Source organism: Podarcis liolepis (genome assembly GCF_965112155.1).
Source record: "Podarcis liolepis genome assembly, chromosome: 9".
Classification (NCBI taxonomy): Eukaryota; Metazoa; Chordata; class Lepidosauria; order Squamata; family Lacertidae; genus Podarcis; species Podarcis liolepis.
This window is the reverse complement of record NC_139564.1, coordinates 1,134,738-1,158,493: the sequence shown is the minus strand read 5'-3', so window position 1 is coordinate 1,158,493 and position 23,756 is coordinate 1,134,738. Positions and strand designations below refer to the sequence as shown.

General features: G+C 48.4%; 1 protein-coding gene across 4 annotated transcripts in view; it reads right to left on the bottom strand.

The window, feature by feature from the left end:
- The window catches only part of EXOC6B (exocyst complex component 6B), a 225,633-nt gene that overhangs the window by 179,532 nt on the left and 22,345 nt on the right, over positions 1–23,756 (bottom strand). For all 4 annotated transcript variants that reach the window (XR_014515540.1, XR_014515541.1, XM_083458677.1 and 1 more), the window contains exons 2-6: positions 16,281–16,446; positions 14,774–14,821; positions 14,010–14,100; positions 13,861–13,906; positions 10,582–10,786 (exon numbers count right to left, since the gene is read on the bottom strand). Coding sequence is in view for 2 of the 4 variants with exons in the window: in XM_083458677.1 (XP_083314803.1) it covers positions 10,582–10,786; positions 13,861–13,906; positions 14,010–14,100; positions 14,774–14,821; positions 16,281–16,446 (556 nt within the window). In the remaining 2 variants the exon portion in view is untranslated. The remainder of the gene's footprint in view (positions 1–10,581; positions 10,787–13,860; positions 13,907–14,009; positions 14,101–14,773; positions 14,822–16,280; positions 16,447–23,756) is intronic.

Below are 23,756 nucleotides of genomic sequence, written 5' to 3'. Positions count from 1 at the left end.
TCAGCGAACATGTCATTCCATCCACCACATTCTCAAGCGAGGGGGGGGCGGGATGGCGCACCAGTGGCTCTGCACACATGGCGCTGGGGAGGAAGAAGAGCACAACTGGCCTGGAAACAGAGCCCAAATGGAGCCCAGGACCAGCAACGTGCCACTTGCCAGGGTAGCAGCTGTGGCGACAGCAGGGATTTCAACACACAAGAGGAAAACTTCATTAGCCTCTCCCCCCCAGACACAGGGAAGCCACTGCACTGCCAGCAGGCAACTGCACTTCCCCACTGAACATCGAGGCAACGAGCGGCCCCCTGACGAGGGGCACAGAGGCATCACCTGGGCACACCTCTCTTAGGCACGAGGGATTGCAATCAACAGCCAGCCACCCACCCATCCAGAGACAGGCTGTTGCTGAGCACTCTCCTGGAAGAAAAAGAACCCAGGAAGCTGTTCTCAACTGCTGAGATGGGGAGGAAGAGGAGGCAAGCTGTCCGGAGGAGGGGGACAGAGATGGTGAGGGGCCAAGAGACCCAATGGGGAACGGCTGCAGGTATTGCACATGTTTAGAATAGAGAAGTGGCCATTCATTTACTCTTTATTTAAAATATATCCCATTCCATAGCCCCAAGAGGTTCCCAAAGCGGCTTACAGAAAGATTCTCCAAACAAAACCACACTAAAATCTAGTACAGTGGTACAGACGCTTCAGGTTCCAGACTCTGCTAACCCAGAAAGAGTACCTCGGCTTAAGACCTTTGCTTCAGGATGAGAACAGAAATCGCAGTGCGATGGCAGCAGGAGGCCCCATTAGCTAAAGTGGTGCTTCAGGGTAAGAACAGTTTCAGGTTAAGAACGGACCTCCAGAACGAATTAAGTTCTTAACCCGAGGTACCACTGTACAGGAAAACAGAAACGACGCAGTGCCCGTAGGTAGCCGGGACTTCCCAAGCAGCATTCCCTGGCCCTTCCTGGGTGTGATGCCCAGCAGCAGTTCCCCCCACAATCCTCAGTGGCCAGGGAGTGGGGCTGAGCACCTGGACTCCATGCTGAAACCAACCTCGTCCTGAAAGAAGCTGGCACTTGGCAGGAACGTTCCCCCTCCAAGGTCCTCTGAGACAAGGGCGTGGGGCTGAGCAGCTGGATTTAGAGGCAACATGGTGGCTTTCTTCAAGTACTTGAAGAGCTGCAGCACAGATGGTGGGGCAAAGTTTTCCTCTGCTGCTCCGGAAGGTAGGACCAAAACCAAAGGGTTTCGAATTAACAAGAAAGGGGATTTCAGCTCAACGTTAGAAAGAACTTCCTGACAGCAAGGGCTGCTCAACAGAGGGAAGGGTGGCCTCAGAAAGTGGCTGACTCTGCTTCGTTGCAGGTAAGAGCGTAAGAAGAGCCTGGCTGCTGGATCAGGCCTAGGGGGGCCTCTCCAGTCCATCATCCTGTTGGGAAGCCCCGAAGCTAGACTTGAGAGCAACAGCCCCCTCTCCACTCACCTTCCCCAGGAAATGACACCTAGCGGCAGGCTGGCCCTGCCAGTGCACAGCCATCATAACTGGCAGCCCTTGCTAGCCTCCTCCTCTTCCTCCATGAATGCGCCCAATGCTCTTTTAAAAGCCATCCAAGCTGGTGAGCATCACTGTGTCTTCGTGGTTTAGGATTTGCATGGGAGAAAACAGGGTTCTTGTGCCTTCCACAGCTGCACCTCCACAATGGCCTCGGTCCTGTATACCTGAAGGAGCATCTCCACCCCCATCGTTCAGCCTTGACACTGAGATCCAGCGCCAAGGGCCTTCTGGCGGTTCCCTCATAGCGAGAAGTGAGGTTACAGGGAACCAGGCAGAGGGCCTTCTCGGTAGTGGCGCCCGCCCTGTGGAACGCCCTCCCTTCAGATGTGAAGGAAATAAGCAGCTATCCTATCTTTAAAAGTCATCTGAAGGCAGCCCTGTTTAGGGAAGTGTTTAATGTTTAATGCTGTATTGTTTTTAACACTTGATTGGGAACCGCCCAGAGCGGCTGGGGAAACTCAGCCATATGGGCGGGATATAAATAATTTATTATTATTATTATTATTATTATTATTATTATTATTATTATTATTATTAATCACGACTGGCAGGACCCAGCTGACTTCCCAGAGTAAGCATGAGATTGTCCAGGAAGCAGAAGCAATTATTGTTCTCCTTCTACTTTGGCCATGTCCCTCTCGAAATTCAAAGTGTGCCCACTGGTCCAAAGAGGTTGGCAGCACCTCACCTACATAAAAGAATTCTGCTGCGCAGTCAACCATGTCCAAAGGCGGGCTACAAACCAAGCCTGGGTCACCAAGTGCAGAGACCCAGGAGAAAGAGGCACAAGAGGCAAAGTCACATTTTCAGATCAAGGAGACTCCAATGAAGGCTTGGACCAGGGGTCGGCAACCTAAGGCCCATGGGCCACAGGCGGCCCATGGGGGTCGTTTAACTGGCCCATGAGCCGCCCCCGAAATGAGCCGCCCGCTCGGCGAGTCCCCGTGAGCTGGACCAAACCAGCACAGCACGCGGACTCGCTTCTGCAGTGCTGGAAATTACATCTGCGCATGTGCAGACAACTAAATTCACATCTGCAGAGACGCCAAAAATTATGGGCGGGAGTGCTCACACGCATGCGCAATCCGGCCCACAGAGGGATCTCCGCTGGAGTGAACTGGGCAAGACGAGATAAACCTTGCTGACCCCTGCCTTAGAGTCCTGTGGGGATTGAGAGCTAATGGGAAATTAGCTAAGGCCAGAATAAACGCTGAAATATATCACCATTCTTAAGACACAGATCTTAATACAGTGATACCTCCAGTTACAAACTTAATTCGTTCCAGAGGTCCGTTCTTAACCTGAAACCATTCTTAACATGAGGCGCGCTTTCGCTAATGGGGCCTCCCACTGCTGCTGCGCCACCGGCGCATGACTTCCGCTCACATCCTAGGGCAAAGTTCACAACAAGGAGCATCTACTTCCGGGTTAGCAGAGCTCGTTACCCGAAGCGTTCGTAAGGAGGACGGTACGTAACCCGAGGTTCCACTGCATAGAGATATAATATCGTGGGAGGTATTGTTTTTGTTTGTTACTATGGAACGAATTTTGTGTTTTTATATTGTAAACTGCCCTGTGGTCCTCAGAGGAAAGTCAATATAGGACGGCCTTCGGTTAGGCTTCCACTTCCAACGTTCCTGGCTACCTGAGCAATGCGCACAAAGGCAGCACTGCAGGCTTCCAAGTGACCCAGAGGAATTCCACCCTGGAAAACATTTACCTGTGGGGCTCTCCATTGAAAATTATACCAAATGCCTCGCTTTGAGAAAACGCTTTACCCACAGGGAAGGGACCACACCAACCTTATGGGGGGGGTCCTTCTTTTCATCATATAACTGCAATGCATCTAGGCGAAGGAGAGTGAACAAGATCTTGCAGCAGTGCATTTGAAGAGGGCTTGGAAAGCAGCAGGGGAGCGTGTTGGTGCAATCCTCGTTCATTTCCGCGGAGACTGAGCAGGGCATGCTCTCAGTCGACCTCGGCATCAGTAAACAACAGGAGTCAGTGGTGAATCGGAAAGGGCAAGCAACCCAGAGAGCTCCCCGATGGATGCTCCTCAGAGGGAGGCAGCGCTCACTCCCATCCGCCTGCCTGAAGAGGCAGAGCGGACACTTTTGGCCGCGGAAACTAACTTTATCCGATAATGACTTCTGGAGTGGTTATTCTTGGCCTCTGATGCAGGAGGCTTCCTGGAGGCTCAGGCTGGATGCTCAGAGGCAGCACTGTTTGGAGCGACCCTGTTCACATGCCTGGCATACCTCAGCTGCTACGCTATATAATAAAAATACATACCGGATGCCATCAAGTGTTAAAGAGATGTAACTCACTCCCAACAGCCCTCTCCCAGGCCAGATCTAAGAAACCCAAGGAGGGCAAGGAGGTCAGAGTCCAAGGCAAGTTCAGGGCACTCAGGTAAGGAACGTGACTAGACAGCATAGAAGGAAAAATCATATGCATAGTCACAAACAAAAACACACACATCACGCACACACACACAGTTTAAAAGGCCATAGATTAAATACCCAAAGGCCTAGGAGGAATGTTTTCGCCTGTCGTGTAACAAAGGTGCCAGGCAAACCTCCCTGGTGAGAGCACCCCACAAGCGGGGAGGCACCACAGAAAAGGCCCTGTAAAAGACAAGCACATTTACCCGTAATCCCAGCGCTGCTGACAATTGCAAACATTGCCTTGCCCCACCCCTTTAAAAATATTTGTCCTTGCTCAATGTTTAAGTCAATGTCACGTTTTTAAAAAAAACAACACAATTTTAATTGGTTATAAAACTGCTCTGGGAATTGGGAGGAGATGGAAGAGATGGGATTGTGGCTTCATGGCCACTGGCCAATAAGCCCGGTGCACCATGGGCTTCTGCTCCAATTTGGCACAACCAGTTTTCCCTGAGCTCCACCCTAGAGAGGAACAGATGCGCTTAAGCACAGCAGAGTGCCTGTACTTCCAGAGCGCAGCAACTGCCATTTGCATCTGTGTTTATTTGCACATAGCCTTAAGGAACCGTTTTCATCCAGCGCAGGAAGCAACTCTTTTTTATGGGGCAAAGGAAAACCTTCCAATATTCCACAGCACAATTTATCCCACAAGTTGCTACCAGCTTCCACCTCCCAAACACACAAACAATGTCCTGTTTGGAAGGCGGAATGAACACTTGCCCAACACCGCTGAAAGCTGTCCAGAAATGGTGCAACATGTAGCACTCGGATCACCACAAAACAATTCTTTCAAGTGGCATCAGGGTTCGTGCTAACCAACATCGGCTGCCTTGGCCTGCTTGAAGAAATCCAGCACAATCCATGTGGTGCGAGCCGAGATGCGCTGAGTGTTCTCTCTACCACAACAGCCAACATCTGCCAACAGCTGCTTATCGGTGCCAGAAGCTAATTTCAGGGGGAGATGCAATCGTCCAAAGGAGAGAGCTGCCAACTGTTGATGCCCAAAGGAAGCCTCCGCCTCGCCATAATTGCCTTGCATGTAAGGAACTGTTCCTTTGTTCAGAGCCACCAATGGAAGAACTGTGTCCCTACGGAGCTCTAGAAACGTTTCTCCGCAAACGGATCCAGTCCACGACAGGCAAACCTTCACCTCAATTCAACTGGACATGCTGCTTTTGCCATCTTACTCCAATTCTTGTGGAGCACCTGTGAAATGTCGCCTTAAAGTGGCTTTTGCCCCAGACTCCACAGGCTTCCATGGGATTCTAAAGCTAAAGGTTTGGGGGACTCTCTTGCCTGGATTGGAAAAGCACAACCCCTACAGATCGGGCATCAAGCCTGCTGTGCTCGTCACAACTGTATATGTCACATTTCCCAGTTCAATTCTGCACCACGGAATGAGGGGCTGTGTTGATTCACAGGCAGAGCTGGAAAGGGGGGCCAGACACTCATGCAATTAACCTTGAAGCAACAATACATTCCGCTCCTCAGTGAAGACCAACCCAAAGCCAACCAAGCAGCTGTCAGCCTGGGAAGAAGACAGCCAAACATCTGCACAGACTCATCCTGATGCTGCCAGTGCTTCAGCGTTTCTGGAAGAGATGGCATGGGCTGGGAATTGGGGGCTCTGGACCTCAGGGTCAAGACAGTTTGACAAGTCTGACATATTGGTAACCGGAGGAATTACAGGCAATGAAGCAGGTGATGATTAGAGCACAGGCAACAGAAATCTCACTCAAGACAGCATGTTTCCGGGCACAATTCAAAGTGTTGGTGCTGACCTTGAAAGCCCTAAACGGCCTTGGCCCAGTAGACCTGAAGGAGCGTCTCCACCCCCATTGTTCTGCCCGGACACTGAGATCCAGCTCCGAGGGCCTTCTGGCAGTTCCCTCCCTGCGAGAAGTGAGGTCACATGGAACCAGGCAGAGGGCCTTCTCGGTGGTGGCGCCCACCCTGTGGAATGCCCTCCCATCAGATGTCAAGGAAATAAACAACTATCTGACTTTTAGAAGACATCTGAAGGCAGCCCTGTTTAGGGAAGCTTTTAAAATTTGTTGAATTATTCTATTTTAATATTTTGCTGGAAGGCACCCAGAGCGGCTGGGGAAACCCAGCCAGATGGGCAGGGTATAAATAATAACATTATATTATTATTATTATTATTATTATTATTATTATTATTATTATTATTATTATTACTACTACTACTACTACTACTATTACTATTATTATTACTACTACTACTACTACTTGTGCCTGACATGTGACGCAGTAAAAAAGGCATACTTTGCTGAATCAACTGCATCCTCAAGTAGCTGTACAGCAGAACCCTTCAGGTTGGTTTGGAGGCTGCTGTTTCTGGAGAGCCCATCACTGGACCCCTGGAAGGCCTGCTGTGGCATGTTTGCCCAGCACTTTGAGGATAAAGTCGCTTGCCTTTGAAACACTCTTGATGCTATGGATAAGGCAGTTCCTAGAGAGGTATCCAGTCTTAATCTCGCCCTGTTTGGACGGTCTAATTTCAGTTAATGTGGACTGATGACGCAGCAAGGTGCTTGCAAGTAACGAGCCCAACTAAATGTCCTCTCGATTCCTGCCCCTTATGGCTAATTAAATCTAGCCACCACAGTATGAGAGGTTGGATTCAATGTGTGGGGAAGGAAGGTGCAAATGATCTATTCCTATTTATTAATTTATTGATTGCCTTCTACAAAACCATCTCAAGGCAAGGCACAATTCAAACAGCAAAGAACAAAAATAAATTCCTGTAATACCACCAGGTCAACCTATTGCTGATCTTAAGCTGGCCACTGTGGAACATGGGAACTTCAACAGAAACTTCTACTGCGAAGCTATTGAAATGCAACTTAATAAAAACGGAAATTCTATTCATTTGTATCAAAGAGAGAGAATAGTTTTCTGTATCACTACAGGTGCTAATGTACTCAGCAATTTTAAGATGACTTTGTTATCAATTACTGCTGTTGCGAAGAGTTAATTTGCACACATTTAAACTCTAACTGAATTGCCACAGATTGCACCTTTTTCCTTTATGCCCGGGTCAACTGAAGATCACACTCCATGCATCTAATAGTCTGCAAAAGATTGTGCCATAATAAAACTGCCTAGTCTTCAAAGGTGCCACAAAGCTCTTCTTAGAGGGAAAAGCTATCTAGGCACTGGCAACAGCTTGTTCAGGTTATTGCAATGTGAACAACCAGCAGCTGCCTTTGACAATAGTTGAAGATCTTCAACTGAAGAGTGGCTAGCTAACAATTTGAATAAATGAATGAAGAGTCCAGCTCATGGTGTGGTTCTCCAACAGGAAGCAAAAAGAGGCTGAATTCAAGGCTTCTTTGCCTTGATCACCTAAGCCAAGAAGGGAAACCAGTCTGTTAACAAGAGATTTTTAGGGGGCTTGCTCACCCACTGATGAAAAAGCCACCGGAAGAAACAAGCAAAAAATACAGTGGCAAAACCAAAGTGTTCTCTTGCTTCTCGGTTACCAGGAAACAGCTTCAGCTGGACAGGGCTTGCCTTTGCGGATGCATTCCCCGCCAGTCGGGCACCAAAAGACAAATGAAAGCTATTAGTACTTTCCACGAGCCCAACACAGAGCGACTTTTCCAGAAACATGGTTGCGTTCGTGGCCAAACATTAAATATTTCCATAAACAATCAAGCTTCTAACTGTTTGCATCAGGTAAACCCGGGTCATTTTAATTAGGCCAATTTAAATTCCAAGAGACAAAAGGCACTTCCTAGATCTTTAATACCTGCAACAGTTTATGAGCTTTCATGGGCTTGAAAGGATCGCCATGGTCTGCCTTTGATAGAGAAAGCCATTCTGCTGAGCTGGTCCATCAAAAGGGACTATGGAGAACACCTGGGTTATTAATGCACAATGGAAGAATCTATGGGTTGTATTCAACTAAGTACTACTCAGAGTAGATCCATGGAAATTAAGGAGCCTACATTAGTCATGTCCATTAACTTGAATGAATTGATTATGAGTAGGACCAGTATTTGGGACGCAGGTGGTGCTGTGGTCTAAACCACTGAGCCTAGGGCTTGCTGATCAGAAGGTCGGCGGTTCGAAACCCCGTGACGGGGTGAGCTCCCGTTGCTCAGTCCCTGCTCCTGCCAACCTAGCAGTTCGAAAGCACACCAAAAATGCAAGTAGATAAATAGGTACCACTCCGGCAGGAAGGTAAACAGCGTTTCCATGCGCTGCTCTGGTTTCACCAGAAGTGTCTCAGTCACATGACTGGCCACATGACCCAGAAAAACTGTCTGCAGACAAACGCCATCTCCCTTGGCCTGTAAAGCGAGATGAGCGCTGCAACCCCAGAATGGCCAACATAATCTGACAGGGAGCCAACTCTACTTGGGACCTGAAGCTGGCACCATCCTGGATTACTTTATGCTTACTTATTTAAAATCACTGACGTGCTGCTTAATATTTCAAAATTGTCGAAGCAGTGATCATGTGGGTAAGAGGATCATATGGACTAAAATTCAAAACTCTGTGAAAAGGGCCTGCCACTTTCCCAGGACTCAGGAGAAACAAAAGCACTGCTCTGCCAAAGGTTCTCAATCCTGGAAGTATAAAGTCTGGCCATTAAACCTTCCAGGGCTAGTTCTGAGGAAAATGGATTTGGGGAAAACATTTTTGAAGGCTATAGAAGCTATATATCCTTAACGATGAGCAAATATTATTGTAAATAACATCATCTCTGAGGGATGCAAAGTTATGAAAGGAACCAGTCAAGGGTGCCCCTTGTCCCCATTGCTGTTTATTTTGATTTTGGATGCACTGACACAAAAGATAAGGAATAATGACAAAAAGGGGTATAAAAGTGGACCAACAAAATTGTAAGTTAAAAGCATATGCAGATAAAGTTGTTTTGACGTTGGACCCACTAGAAAGTTTACCATCTGTTTGGGAAGAAATAAAGGAGTTTGGTAACTTCGGAGGTTTTTAACTAAACAAACAAAAAGCAAAAATGCTAGTCAAAAATATGGATGCTCAACTCAAAAAAGATTTGGAAAGAATTAGTGGTATAAAGAGCGAAAATAAAGTAAAATACCCGTGGATACGGTTAACTGTGAATAACCACAATGTCTTTAATGATAATTACGCAAGGGTTTGGAAAGAAATTAGGAAAGATTTGCAAATTTGGAGTAAAATGAAATTGTCACTGTTGGGTAAAATTACTGCTATAAAAATGAATATACTCCCAAAGATGCTATTTCTATTTCAAACAGTACCTATAATTAATGATATTCAAAATTTTAAGGACTGGCAGAAGGAAAACTGATTTCTGTCGATTCTTTGAAATCTTTGAAAGGAAAGCTTTTTCTTTGCTGTATCATTTTTGTTCATGTTCTGTTGATGTGGAATGTTATCAGAAAAGCAAATAAATAAATATATATTTTTTAAAAAAACACACCTTCCAGTGCTAACACATTGGAGGCAGCCTGAGAATGGGCCTTTGCTGTTATTACTTACTATTCACCGGTGAGACTAAAATCTAAGACTACCCCAAAGAAAATTCATACCATGCAAAACCTTGCAGGAACCAGTCCAAGACGACCTCCTGGGGGGAACCAGTACCAGTGGTTCCCAGCCACCGTGGTCCTGATCCTCCCTCCATGGTTGCAGGCAGCATGCCGCAGAGGGCCAGTTGATGGGAACCACAAATGAACTTTAAGGGGGGGGGGAATACGTGAGGAGCTCCTGTATTCTCATGCAGACTAAGGCCACCACCTCAAGAGGTTCAGGGCCACTGCTAAGGAAGTGGGACCCTGGCTTTTGTCCCCCAATAGACTTGCCCAGTTTAACTCTTCTTATGCAAATGACTAAGTGGTCTGAACTGGTGAGTGTCTCTTTTCTAACTGAAGTTCAGAACCATTAAGAAGGTGGAACCATCCCCTTAGTAAATGTTTTGACTGTAATAAATGAAGCCCCTTCATGGATCACTGTCTTGTCGTGGCAAAGGGGCTTGAAGAACTCCAAAAAGCTGTGAGCCATGCCGTGCAGGGCCACCCAAGATGGACAGATCGTGGCCGAGAGTTTAGACTAAATGTGATCCACCTGGAGAAGGAACTGGCAAACCACTCCAGTATTTTGCCAAGAAAACTCCATGGACATAAAAAAGGAGAAGCTTTGAGAAGAAAGTGAGAGTTTCCAAGGCATGCTCTGGTTCTTGGGGTCACAGAGTGTTGAACAAGGCTAAGACGACTAAACAAAAATAAACCAAGAGCCAATTATCTATTCCCTGTCTCAGAATACTTGCATCAGAAATGTAGCTTCTCTGGCCATTGGTTCACACCACACTCCATCTAAGGAAGAAGGCTGGATTATACTGGCCTCTAATGCCGATGGAAGTGTGAGGAGCTCCCACAGTCCACCATCCAACAAGTAACATGGGGCAGTCACAAGCAATGGAAGGGACAGAAAAGGAGCCTCTCCTAACCAGGAGCTCCACAGTGGCATCCATGGCCATCTGGTGCTTCAAACATCGAAAGGAGACCACTCCGCTCGACATGGCACCCGCCTAGTGCTCATGGCTCAGCTCACCTGCTTCATTGCTGTCTCGCCAATTTTGTCCGAGTGCTTACGGATGCTCTCCAGGAAATCTTTGAGGTCGGACATGGAAACTTCCTTGATCTCCTCATGCAGTTTTGGAATGTTGTCCACCATGACCTTGCAAAAGCGATAATGGCTCACTTGAGGCAAGTGCAGGTGCTCCAGGTGCTCCAGAGTCTTCAGGGCAGGGTAGTGTCTGGAAGAGAAGACCAACGCTCATCAGAAGCAGGAAAGATCACTCAATTCCGCAGCTTCCCAGGAGATGGTGGTCAACTGGCAAAACTTTGGCCTTCTAAACACCAGGGTCCCATACAGCTTCTATAGCTCAACTGACCCCCAAGCCTACTCACCCCACCCTCGTGTCTATCAGCCTACAAGTGGGAAGACAAACTGTATAAGTGCCCAGGGCTCCTTCTTGGGAAAAGGCTCTGGTTAGCATATAGCCCACTTTGCCAGTGAAGAGGGGCCTGTCACCCACCACCATGATGGGACTTCTTGGATCGCCTGCCCAAGGAACAAGAGCTGTACAAAGTTAGGCAGAGCGGCAGCCTTGCTATCAGAACTAGGTTACAGAGGCAGAGGAGGAGCCCAGAGAGAAAGGAAAGTTGCAAGTTAGAGAGAAGGGGCAAAGGCACTGGCATCCTCGACCAGAAAGAGGGAGAGGGTTTCTGGACATAGAAAAGGGGAGGCAAGTCAGTGGAAGGATTCAAGGAGACACACAAGGTGAACCTAGCAGTGGGCAGGACAATGATTCTAGCCAATACATTTTGAGTCCAAGTGAAGCATATCATGATTGGGCAAAGAATAATCGCAAGCAGGGGACACAATCCAAGAGGACTCTCTTGCACAAACTTCCTTTATAACATGAGCACTGCACAAGCCCATTTATGATCCATTCTTTTTTGGAGAGATTTCCTCGGAAAGCAACAATTTCCCAGTTCTCCTGCTGGGCCAAGGCATGCAACAGTTCCTTGCTTGCTAGTCCTGACAATCGGTGCACACAGGTGCATGCAGGTGGGTGGACCAGGAGACTTTAGAGAGCTGGAAAGCAGCTTGCATTTATTTAAGAGGCAAGAAAATAGATTCTGCTTCTTACCAAACTTTTCAAACCCAGGGGTGAAATCGGTGGAGTTTCTGGGGGTCCTGAGAAAAGGTTTCAGCAGGAATGTAGCACATGCCAAAGATGTTTGGTCAGGACACTCTGGCGTTCGCACCCCCTACCACTAAAAATGTGTCCAGTCAGAAAGTGTGCATGCCAGTTGAAAAATGCACCCACAGAACTGCTCAGATGTCCTCATCTCCAAACAATGTTTGCATAATGTGCAACTGGAGGAAAGGGAAGTTGTTTTAACTGAAAATTGTAGAGGCCATCAAGAGCAAAAGTCAGTGTGCTGTTTACTCCAGGAATCCAGGCTCTGTTTGTGTTGCCATGAGGTTTAGGTAAAGCTATTTCCAATAAAATGCAGCTCCTCTGGAGAGAAAGCAAAGGTTACACGAGTAGCCAGACGTTAGGCCAGCAGAACAGACGCAGGCCAGGCTTGCTTCATCTCAAGACACTGTTGTTTGAAGGCTGACCAAAGGGCCCTGTGGAGTTTGGCTACGCTCGCCACCCAGGCCCCCCGACAGCCTGCCAGAGCAGCCAATGTTCTTCCCATTGACAGACGTCTCAAGCCAGTGAGGTCATGTGGACCCAAACATGCCCCTGTCACCCACCCACCCGCCCTCGGAGCGCAGCTCCCAAGCCAGGCCTCCCAGCTGTGCCCTGCTCAGCCTCTCAACAGCCGTGGCGCCTCGGCTCCTGCGCTCATGAGAGGAGCCTGGAGGCCAGCTCGACGTGGTGCCATCTTTCACCCCAAGGGACTTCCGGGACACCGTCCAGAGATGGATTAACGGCAGCAAAAAAGCCTGAAAGACTAACAAAGGCTAAAGAGGCTTCGTTTATGCTGCATCAGACCAAAACGGCTCTCCCCTTTGGAAGGCAGGGATGAGGCCTGTTGACACAAACCAGCTGCAAAGGCAGGAGAAACAGGCAGGAGAGTCCAAGGCATCTTTCGACTGTTAGAGAGACAGATCTTCAAACTAAGTACCTGACCCCTATCTGGGTGAGCATAGGAGAAAAGAGGCTCCCATCTCACTGACAGCCAAGCAAGTCAGACAGCAGTCAAATATTCTCCAACCAAACCGGCCTTTCGGGAAAACTAGAATTTTTTTTGGGGGGGGGGTATTTCCCCTTGCAGCTTGCTTCACAGGTGCGAGGAGAATGAAGCTGGAACATCAACAGGGGAACTGATTAAGATATAAATTAGCACATGCGCTCTGCCTCAGTAGAAAGAAGGCAAAATAAGACCATTAAAAAAGAGACTTAAAATGGGGAAAATGCAAGGCAGTATTATTAGAAGAAACCCTCAAATCCATCTCTACTTGGTCATTTAGACATGAGGAGGAGGAGGAAGAGAATGATGATGATGATGATGATTTATTACTTTTACTCCGCCTACAGCCACTCCGCCAGGTTTCCAACATAATATAAAAAACACAACAGAACACCAGACATTAAAAGCTGCCGGTGCAATGGTTTTATGCAAGACACTTGCCATGGGTATATTTAGAATGCGATTTGTGAGGATCATTGTCAAAATAGGTTAGGAGTGGGGGCATGACTCCTTCTGCATTGTAGTGGCTGAAGGAGGGGGAAAGGAACCAAAGGAAGTACCCGCAGCCAATCGGAAGCCAGGGAAGCCCCATCGGATGTTCAGCTTCCAAAAGAACAGTTGTAAACCAGAACAGTCACTTCCGGGTTTTGATCGTTCAGGAGCCAAAATGTTCGAGAACTAGGCTGTTCGAAAACAAAGGTATGACGTATATGCATGATGGCAGCAAGGGACCCAGTCTGCTTTTGGCTGAACAGGAAACCACCACAGCACCAAGGGGCTTCCCAGAGACAGGCTTTCTGTGGGATGAAGCCAGGCGGCAGCAGGTTCCGCAGAGTGAGTGGCAAAGGCTGAGCCATGGAGCACAATCCCCTGGGAAGTTCCCCTGCGCAAGCAGCCCCACTGAAGCAAGAGGGAAGTGAGCACCCAGTGGGGCTTGCTCTGGGTTGCAGGACGGGAGCAGCATTTGGGTTTCCAGCCTCAGAGGCCAAAATGCCTTGAGCCGGCTGTGCCATTTGCTGTTCCGTTCTTGGGGTGTCCGCCCGTTTGTTTCAGTGAAGCTAAGACCTCCAGACAGACGCTGTCACATTTGTCACACCGGCCACCATTATGAGCTTACCTTTTAGATTTCATTTGCTCTCTTAATTTGCTATCCATTTCCAGAACTAGAGCAGAGGAGACATAAGGATACAGAAGTCAGTAAGAGAAGAAATGGGGTGCTGGTGCCCTATCTAGAGCCATGCAGACGTTCTTTGCTTCGTCTCTCACCAGGAAGGCACTGCGTGAGCTTATCCACTGTGGCAGAAATATTGCGCTGCTGCAGCCGGCACTGTTTCAGCTCTTCCATCGCTCCCACCAGCTGTAAAAGAAACCTCCGTTTAACCCTAGCACTGCATTCCAAGTCAACTTCGCTTGCTGCATAGCAAAGGCTCAAAGGCCGCAGGACCATTTTCTGTTCCATCCAACCATCCATTCAGGATCAAGGAACGATGAGGAAAATGGATCTGGGTATTCCTGGCCTAGGTGGACTGTAGCTGTTGCTAGCAAGCATGGCCTACATGAGAAGTCGTTTCAAACATACAGGGCAGCAAAGGGGGAAAGGCGGAGGGAGCAGGAACTGCACTTCAGGCAGCTGCAGGTGGCAGAGGGAAGGTCACCAGCAAGGAACACGTCAGAGATGAGAGCCGAGAGGGGAGTGTGGGGCTGGGCCATGGAGCTTCTCACTCTGGGCTAACTAACTCTTCCCTGTAAGGCCTCCAGAGAGGAGCTCTCTTGCACTCACATTTCTCATGCTCCACAGTCTGAAAACTGGATGTTGGGCATTCTTGTACAGATCTCACCAAGGAGGCATAGAAAATGCACGCAAGGGAAATGGAAGACAGGCAAGGAAATCACAGCACACAGTGACCTTCCACCTTGGAATCACACGGTTTCCCTGGCACACAAGCCCAACATGTCTGGCACCCATACAATGGTCAGAGCCCAAACCTGATGCTTTTTCCCCCTCCCCAACACTAGAACCCTGGGCTTACTTTTTTGCTTTCCATTTGCAGTTTTCTGTTTGTGTCCGTGACTTGATTCTGCAAAGAGAAAACCACATTGCTGTTTCAATTAGCACCTAGTTGAAAGTCTTGGGCGTCAGGCTGGAAAAGGAGACTGTATGAACTGGAAGATGCTCCTTGGCTTAACGAGCCCACACGAAATCTTGTCATGCAAACTGATCCCAGATACCGGGAAAAGTGAGCGCAGTTATGAAATGTCACCAAGGATTGGGAGATGTTTTAACAAAAGCAAGAGCATTGTGACACTTTATTCATGACCGACAACACACCTCTTTGCTGGGCAGCAGGGTCACAGAAGAAGGCCTGAGATGCTCTTCAGCCTCCCCATGCTTCAGAGAGTGCACACAAGGCAACCTAGAGGTCAAAAGCAACACAAATGCATCCTCCCAAGGCAGGCACAGGCCAGCTGAAATCCGTAGGTTTAGTGTGAAAAACTGATGGAAGAGGGCCAGTGAAATAGGCCTCTGAAGCTGCCCTAGGGAGCCCAGAAGTGGGGCTCCAACTGGAAGCCGCCAGCCCAGACCCAGCGCTGCAACAGACTGCAGGCCACAGGTGGGAGCTTCTAGCATGCCAATCCCAACAGAGTTGGCAACTCATCAGCACACAAAGGGAGAACTAAAACTTATGCTTCCCACGATCTGAAGAGGCAAAGGGAGGACTGAGTTTCTCCGACTACACACAGGAGCTGCTCAGCCTGCTACAATATTGAACAATGGTGCTGGTAGCCAAAGGAAAAATGTGGAAGAAAATAACTTTTGGTCTCAGAAGCATGAATGGCTGCAAGGGGAGAGGCTTCAACATCAGCCTTGAAGCCAGGCATCTTATGATTAGACTGAATGGGAAGATGCAAGTTGGTCCCCTGACAGCTGCCACCAAACTCTCGCAAGCCTCTCTCAGGAACCTACTATTTCCTTGGACAGGGCATGAATTCACAGACCTCACTGGCATAGAATTTGTACCAAGCAACATTTTAAACAGGCTGATATAGTGGAGCTTCAAAGCCCACCCATTCACTGGCTCTCCCAGGATCAATGAGCTTTGATGCTCTACTGTATCTGGGCATGGGAGACACAATTGGCAACTCAACCAAAACACCCGCTCAAGCTTGCAGCTCAAGGCTTTGCTGCCCTGAGCCAAACAACTGCAACTCTTTGTTCTTGTGGCATAAACTTCAAAACGCTTTGTGCACCAAACGCACCAGAGATCAGTGTTATTTGCAGAACGAAGTTCTACTTTACTCCTCCCACTTTAAGGCAGCTACAGCTATTACTCAAGAGTAAATAGCAATCAGTAATCCTGCATACCAGCATCCAACCCAAGACTGTAGCGCATTCTCTGCTGTTCCAACATAGGTCTGCCGTGAGCCTGCGGTTCTCCTTCAGACCAGCACACGTAGGTTGCTGCCTCCTCCTAGGAGCTCATTGCCCCTTCACAGGAATCCTAAGCACTGCCCACAGTGATGGATCCCATTCCTTACCTTGAGCTTTTGGGCTTCTGCCCTGACTTTCAAGAATTCAGTGATGGCATCCACAAAGCCCTGGTAATGGAAGTTGCACATCTTTTCGATTTCACGGTCGTGATTCCGGATGCGAGCGTCGAGTTTCTCCATGAAGCGCCCATGCTCCTCACCATCGTAGACAGACCTGGATGAAACGCAAGGGGATTGGGCAGAAAGACACCTTCAGAATCCACTCTCAGTCACTGAACTTCACTAAAGGAATCTGAAGGAGAGCTGAGGGTGGGGAGGAAGGGAAGATGCACTGCAACACCTTGTGATTTTACTGCAAGAGAAAGTGTATGATTTCCACCACAACAAGATCTGCCGTTCGGGTTTTTCCCCACCTCACTTCCCTCGTCACAGAAGTGCAAGGAACTACTCAAGAGATAGGAGTGAAGTGATCTCAATTATTTAGAAGAAAATACGAATTAGTTAAAAAATGCCGGCAGCAATTTATTTGGTATTTAAAAGGTTTATTTCCTGGCTTTTAATCTAACAGTGCTCAAGGTGGATGACAGCAGAGTGAAATACACACAGAGAGATGGTACTAAGGTCATCACATGGCGATTCACAAATAATCTTTCTATGAGCAGCAGCCATTCAGAAAAGAGAAGCTGCCAGAGGACCGTTTAGGGAGCGAGAGTCAACACGGCATCTGCATGGCTGACTTTGCCACCCGCTTGCTCAGCCGCAGAATGCTGAATGGGAGGGCATGGGAGGGAGGAGTGGGAAGCCGAAGAATAAGAGGAGAACAGTCCGAGGATCTGGAACACACCATCCAGAGCCAGCAACGTGATGAGAGAAGAAGCTGGTAGGTGGACAAGAACGTCCTTGGTGCAAAGCTGGGCTGCGAGGTCTCAGCATCCAGAAGAAAGCACATTGAAAAGGAGTACCCAATGAGCAGACGCAGAACAAGCAAGCAGCCACTCAAGCAAGAGGTGTTCTCCTCCTTCTCCTTCCCCCGCAACTCCACATGCACCCCCAAATCCTAGGGGACGCTTTGGAGCAGATGGGGGGCATGCAGAGGGCTGGAGGGCAGAGAAAAGAAACTGGAAATCCCATTCCACAACTGCCCTGAGACCTCCAGGTACTGCATAGGGCGGTATATAAATTCAATAAATCAACAACAACAACAACAGGGCAAACACCTCTGGATGCCCTACAGTGCGTTCAAGCCCTAGTGTGAGGCAACAGAAGAAATGTGCTCTCTTCTTGAATTCTGATTTGTTATCTTATACTCCAACATTTCGGTTTAGGGTTGACTAAAGACACTGCTTAAGGTTTCTCTGCAGTTCGAAATGCAGCCGCTCCTCTGCCTCCCCTCACAACCAGTACAAATCCCATGCGCACTTACCTGGGAGCAAGTCCCACTGAACTTAATAGCATTACCCTCTGTAAGGACATGTATTGGAGTGCCCTGACAGAGACCCCTCTTCATGACAATACACCCTAAACAAGGCGTTTACAGTGGTACCTTGGTTTATGAACTTAATCCGTTCCGGAAGTCCATTCTTAAACCAAAGCATTCTTAAACCAAAGGTGTGCTTTCCCATAGCGGCAGGGGACTCAATTTACAAATGGAACACACTCAAGAGGAAGTGAAACATGTTCTTATTCCAAGGCAAAGTTCACAAACCAAAACAACTACTTCCGGTTTTGCAGCGTTCTTAATCCAAGTTGTTCATAAACTAAGCTGTTCTTAAACCAAGGTACCACTGTACTGGGGACTTGTCCCATTATCACTCTATCTTGCATCTCCCAGTACTAAATACAACTCTGAATGGCACAATGCAAAGCCAGAAACCACTAGCAGATCCCCAAGCAGCTTCCTGACTAAAGGTGTAAGATTTAACAGAAATACAGTGGTACCTCTGGTTATAGACTTAATTCGTTCCGGAGGTCCATTCTTAGGCTGAAACTGTTCTTATCCCAAGGTGCACTTTCGCTGATGGGGCCTGCCTCTGGCGTGCGATTTCCGTTCGCATCCTGGGGCAAAGTTCGCAACCAGGAGCAGCTACTTCCGGGTTAGGGGAGATCGTAACCTGAAGTGTTCGTAACCAGAGGTACCACTGTAGTAAAGCCATAAAAATGGCTCCTCCATTTCACATTCCCCCTCCCACAAAAGGTTTGGGGGGAATTAAAATACAGTATATGCATAGCTTGTTTTATCATCATCTACCATAAAACATTTCTGCTGCAAGGACACGAACAATTCTTGTGGCACCTTAAAGTTTCATTGTGGAACAAGCTTTCCTGGGTTATAACGCGCCAGAGCCTACGTCTGGGCTCCAGTGGATGGCAGCTTATGCCTGAATAAAATTTGTTAGTCTGTAAGGTGCTGTAAGCCTCTTTGTTGCTTTTGCTAATATTCTTAGCTTTCGCCAGTTAGGAAAATATGGGGTGGGATGCAGGGTGGGGATAAAACAAGAAGATGAAAATGGAAACCATCAACATTGTAGTAAAATTTTATCATCTGGTCTTAGGCACAGTATGTAGACCTCAGCATTTTCATGTACAAAGGGAGGAAACTTGTTTTTTTATACAGGGGGGGAACTAAAAACAAGCACTCTTGTAATTAATGAAAGGTGATAAATCTGGATATTAGTATATCTTCATTAGACACAGGCTACAGCCTGGTGCATTACAACTCTCTTCTGAAACTAGCAATGTGCCTTTTTTTAAGAAAGGAGAGCCTGCCATCTAGCGACTGCTTGGCTTAGTCCTAATACACAACTCTTTTCATTGCAAGCCTGCACTGGGGTGAGATGGCCTAAGGGAGAGGAAGCCAACGGAGAGAGGGTCCATCCCTCACAATTGTGAAAAGCTGCCACATAGCTCAGCCACAGCACAAGCCCAAAAGAATTCTTAAAGCTGGTCCACGCAGTCTCTCTGCAGATGCCTTGGGATCTGAACCCTGGAAATAAAGTGATTCCACATTGCACTGTCTTATTGCATTTACATGGCCACAAACCAGGAGGCAAAAGCAGCTCTGACATGTCCCCCCCCCCCCCGAGCATCCTGCTCACGGCATGCAGGGGTCCCAACTGCAGGTCAGAGGCCGGGGCCACACAAAGCATCTGATCGCTTTGGACCAGCAAGATGAACAGATTAAACTCAGCTCTGCTGACCTGTGAGCTGACAAGTCAGGCAATGCAGCGGCCCTGTTTGGAGAAGTTTTTAATGTTTGATGCTGTATTGTCTTTTTGATATTCGGTTGGAGGCCGCCCTGAGTGGGAAGCCCAGCCACATGAGCAGGGTATAAATATTATTATTATTATTATTATTATTATTATTATGGGGAATCACTCACATGCAACCCACTGCAGGTCCCTTTCAGGAGTAGCCCAAGGAGCGAGCCAGGACATGGCAGCATGAGCCACAAACACAGGAGCCGCGTGCAGGATCAGACCAACTCCCCCTGCCCCCAGGCGGTTGTATGGATGACACATACAGTGGTACCTCGGGTTAAGAACTTAATTCGTTCTGGAGGTCCGTTCTTAACCTGAAACTGTTCTTAACCTGAGATACCACTTTGGCTAATGGGGCCTCCCGCTGCCGCCATGCTGCCGGAGCATGATTTCTGTTCTCATCCTGAAGCAAAGTTCTTAACCCGAAGTACTATTTCTGGGTTAGCGGAGACTGGAACCTGAAGCGTCTGTAACCCGAGGTACCACTGTAATTCTCTTCTATAGTCTGCTTAAAGCCCCTTGGAAGACATGTAGAATGCCAATGGACTTTTTGGTCATCAGAAAGTGAGATGAGCATGCGCTGCAGCCACTCTGCCTAAGCCGGAGGGTCCGCTGACAGGTGCAGGTCCAAATGTGACCCCTTTGCTGGCCCTAAATGAGGAGCTCCCAACTGAAATCCATTTAGGCAGGAGGAGCCGGCAGCAGGGAAAGCAGAGGACCCCAGGAATTCACATGCCGGGACAGCCTGATCACTTTCTGGGGCATGGAAACGTCTCGCTTTTTGGTTTCAATTAATAAATGGAACAAAAGCCTGGACTTCAATTTAAAAAGGCAAAATATGCCACGATGGTTTTTAACCTTCAGACATTTTCTTCTCATTAAGCGACATAAAAGCATTAGCATTTTGTTTATTAGAAGAAGTTAAAAATAAAGTGGAACAAAAAGCGAGCTGCTTGCTTAATGCACAAGTATGCAAACAGTCACAGCGTGGGCTGGGAGAGGTCAGCAAGAGTTTGGATGCCCCAAACCTCCCCCCCCCCCAGCACCAAGAGCGGGAAGGAAAACGCTCCACTCTTCATAGAGCAGAGAGCACGGGCAACCCCAGATGAAACAGGCCACTCCATTGATCTACAGAGCTCCATCCATGAGCACAAAGGAGATGCGGGAGGCAGTTCCCAGCCATAGGGCAACAAATGCAGAGTCTAGAGGGAGCTGGGAACCTTCCGACAGCTGCAGATGGTGGAGCTGGAGGATCGCTGAAGGAGACATGTCAGAAGGAAAGAGCAGAGTAGCCATGGAAGGCTTTAGAAGTACGGAAGAGGTGTTTCTGCTGGGTCCTGAGGTGCACAGGAACACGGCAATTTAAAGAAGGGCATGGCAAGCCACCCCCAGGAAAGCTGAGGGGGCTGTTACTAGGACCACTGCTAAGCCAGTTGGCCGCACTGAAATGTTTTAAGGCGCAAAAATAGAAAAGACCCTTCTACGCAGCACAGCTCAGTGATAAGAGTGAAGGGTTCAGAGACCCCGGCCTCAGAGAACAGGGTGAGGAGGTTGTGGCCTTGTTGGGGCTTCATGGGGCAAAGCCAGGAAGCAGGCGGTTGGTGGAGGATAGCGAGGAATGGACAAGACTGCCTCCCAATAGCATCATCTTCTGGTTTTAACTGACCACCGTGACCCCAGGCCCCTGCTTTTGCTAACTTCAAAGGGGAAACTCTTCGCACTCACTTTCTGGGGTCAGCCAGCTGCGTGCAACTTAAACCAGTTCTTTACCTGCAGCCACAACCGTACTGTTCTCAACTAGTGACATACAATCCGAATTGCATATGCTTTGGGACTTTGCTGCCAGTCTTCCCGATGGGATTTTCTTAGCGTATTGTTAAAGAATTGAAGTAGAAGAAAAGGGCTCCCATCACTCGCTTGACATCTCTCACCTTCACCTTACTACTGGCCGTTATCAAAACCAATAGCCCAACTGGTTATTATGGGAACCCACAACCCACCAGGGGCTCAGGAGGGCCAAGAAGGCCAGATCTCAACATTCATGCATGGGATACAAACCAGTTTCGGCTGCAGCAAACACATTCTGTCTGCAGAAATGGACAAGCAAAGAACAATTGGCGTGAGCCCGTGTTAGAAACTCAGATGTATAAGCTACGTGCCAAACAGCTCTTTAAACCAGTCACCAAAACGGAATGTCTACTTGCCATTTGTGGGCCAGACAGTTCAAAGGTCGTATTTTCCAATATGACTTTTTGGTTCCTAAGAGATAGCACTCTACAGGATGTGTTGCTAGTATGTGAAAACAGGCAAGATCCAATTATCCCCAGGCATGCATGATGGTGGAGATGTCAGGCATCATTCTGGCGCCCAAGTATCTTCACCAGGTTGCAAGTGCCCAATAGCCAGGTGCAAAATGCGCCTGGCCAATTTCGAACACCGCCAATGAGCCGCTTTCAGAGCATGCACATGAATAATAGCATTGTTTAGGTCTACGTAAGATGCAAACTTCATCTAAACAGTCAGGGAAAATCCACAGGATGTGTGGGCTTCACCCAGTGAACCCCAAGATGACCATCTCTGCTGCTAACATTTTCTATTCCATATATGCCCAGAGGCTTTGAGCCTGGACCCCTGGCTGACCAGGGAAAAGAAACTGTGAAGCCTCTGCTAAAGGCCAAGCCAATTAGAAGGAATGAACTCAGCCACCCTGGAGCTGCCGAGTGCCAGCAAATCCAGACCCAGCTCCATCAGAAAGGAAATAAAGAACAATGCCTCCAATTTAAGCTACAGGAGAGCATTTTTGGTTTCAGCGTTCTTATTAGGGAACATGCCTTTTGTCATCTGGGGCTACGAGAGAAAGATGGTTTTTTTGGGGGGGTGGGGGAGCTCGCATATGGCCTCAGCGAGTGCCAGGAAATGCAAGGAGCAACCCAGAAGGCAGGCGAGCCAGCCCTGCTCCAGCCAGCACAGATCCCCCCAACTGAGAACTATGGAGAGGGAACTGGCCACAAGCGACACTTTTCGCTTCCCTCCTTGTGGAGGACACAATGGAAACAATTCCCCCCAGAACAAAAGCGGTGCGTCAGCAAGCGAGCCCGCCTCTCCCAGGCCCTTTCAAGTTGGAAGGACAGTTGATTCGCACCATGTGTAGGGTTGATGGGAACAAGCCCTACACCCAGGCGAGATAGATTTGAGCCCCTCCAAGCTGGTTGATATTAAGGGAGGGAGTGAATCATCTTTATGATGCGCTGTAAACAAAACACACTGGCCGTCACAACGGGAGGCATCCAGCAGTGCGCCGCAGCGGGGCTCGGAGCCGCTTGAAAGTGTTCGTGCCGTGTGGGCCATCGCTGGGAAAAGTGTTGCGCTCTAATGAGAGGCAGGCTCAGACGGAGGCGGCTGGGGTGTCCTTCACTCAGTTCCGCTTTCCCTCGCATGGTGTTCCAGCACGGCCAGGCCTTCAGGAGGAACAGCGCAGGTGGCCAAAGAACCACTGCCCACAACACAGGCTCCCCAGACCTGTGGGGCAGCCAGCATGGAAAAAGCTGGCCTGCGTGAGCTGGAAGCAGCCAGAACCGTGTGGGATCTGGCCCACCCACCTACCCATTTAGGTGAAAGGATCCGCATTTAATCCCCTCTCTGTCTCTCTCTCATATATGCACACCAACCTATGTAATCCAAACCAGGAGGCATCACAAACTGAGTAGAAGCCATTCAAGTTCCACTACCCTAAGGTGCTTGCGGAACAAATCTTTCCATATGACTCAAGGAAGCCATGCAAAGAATGTCTTACCAGTAGCCCCCAAGTTCTGTGGCCGTTGATTGATTGATTGATTGATTGATTGATACATACATACATACATACATACATACACACATATCCTGTCCATCTGGCTGGGCTTCCCCAGCCACTCTGGGCAGCTTCCAACAAAATATTAAAATATAGCAATCCATCAAACATTAAAAGCTTCCCTAAACAGGGCTCTCAGAGAGGGAACCACCAGAAGGCCCTCGGAGCTAGACCTCGGTGTCCGGGCTGAGCGATGGGGGTGGAGATGCTCCTTCAAGTATACTGGACCAAGGCCGTTTAGGGCTTTCAAGGTCAGCACCAACACTTTGAATTGTGCTCAGAAACATACTGGGAGCCAATGTAGGTCTTTCAAGACCGGTGTGATGTGGTCTCTGTGGCCGCTCCCAGTCACCAGTCTAGCTGCCGCATTCTGGATTAGTTGTAGTTTCCAGGTCACCTTCAAAGGTGGCCCCACAG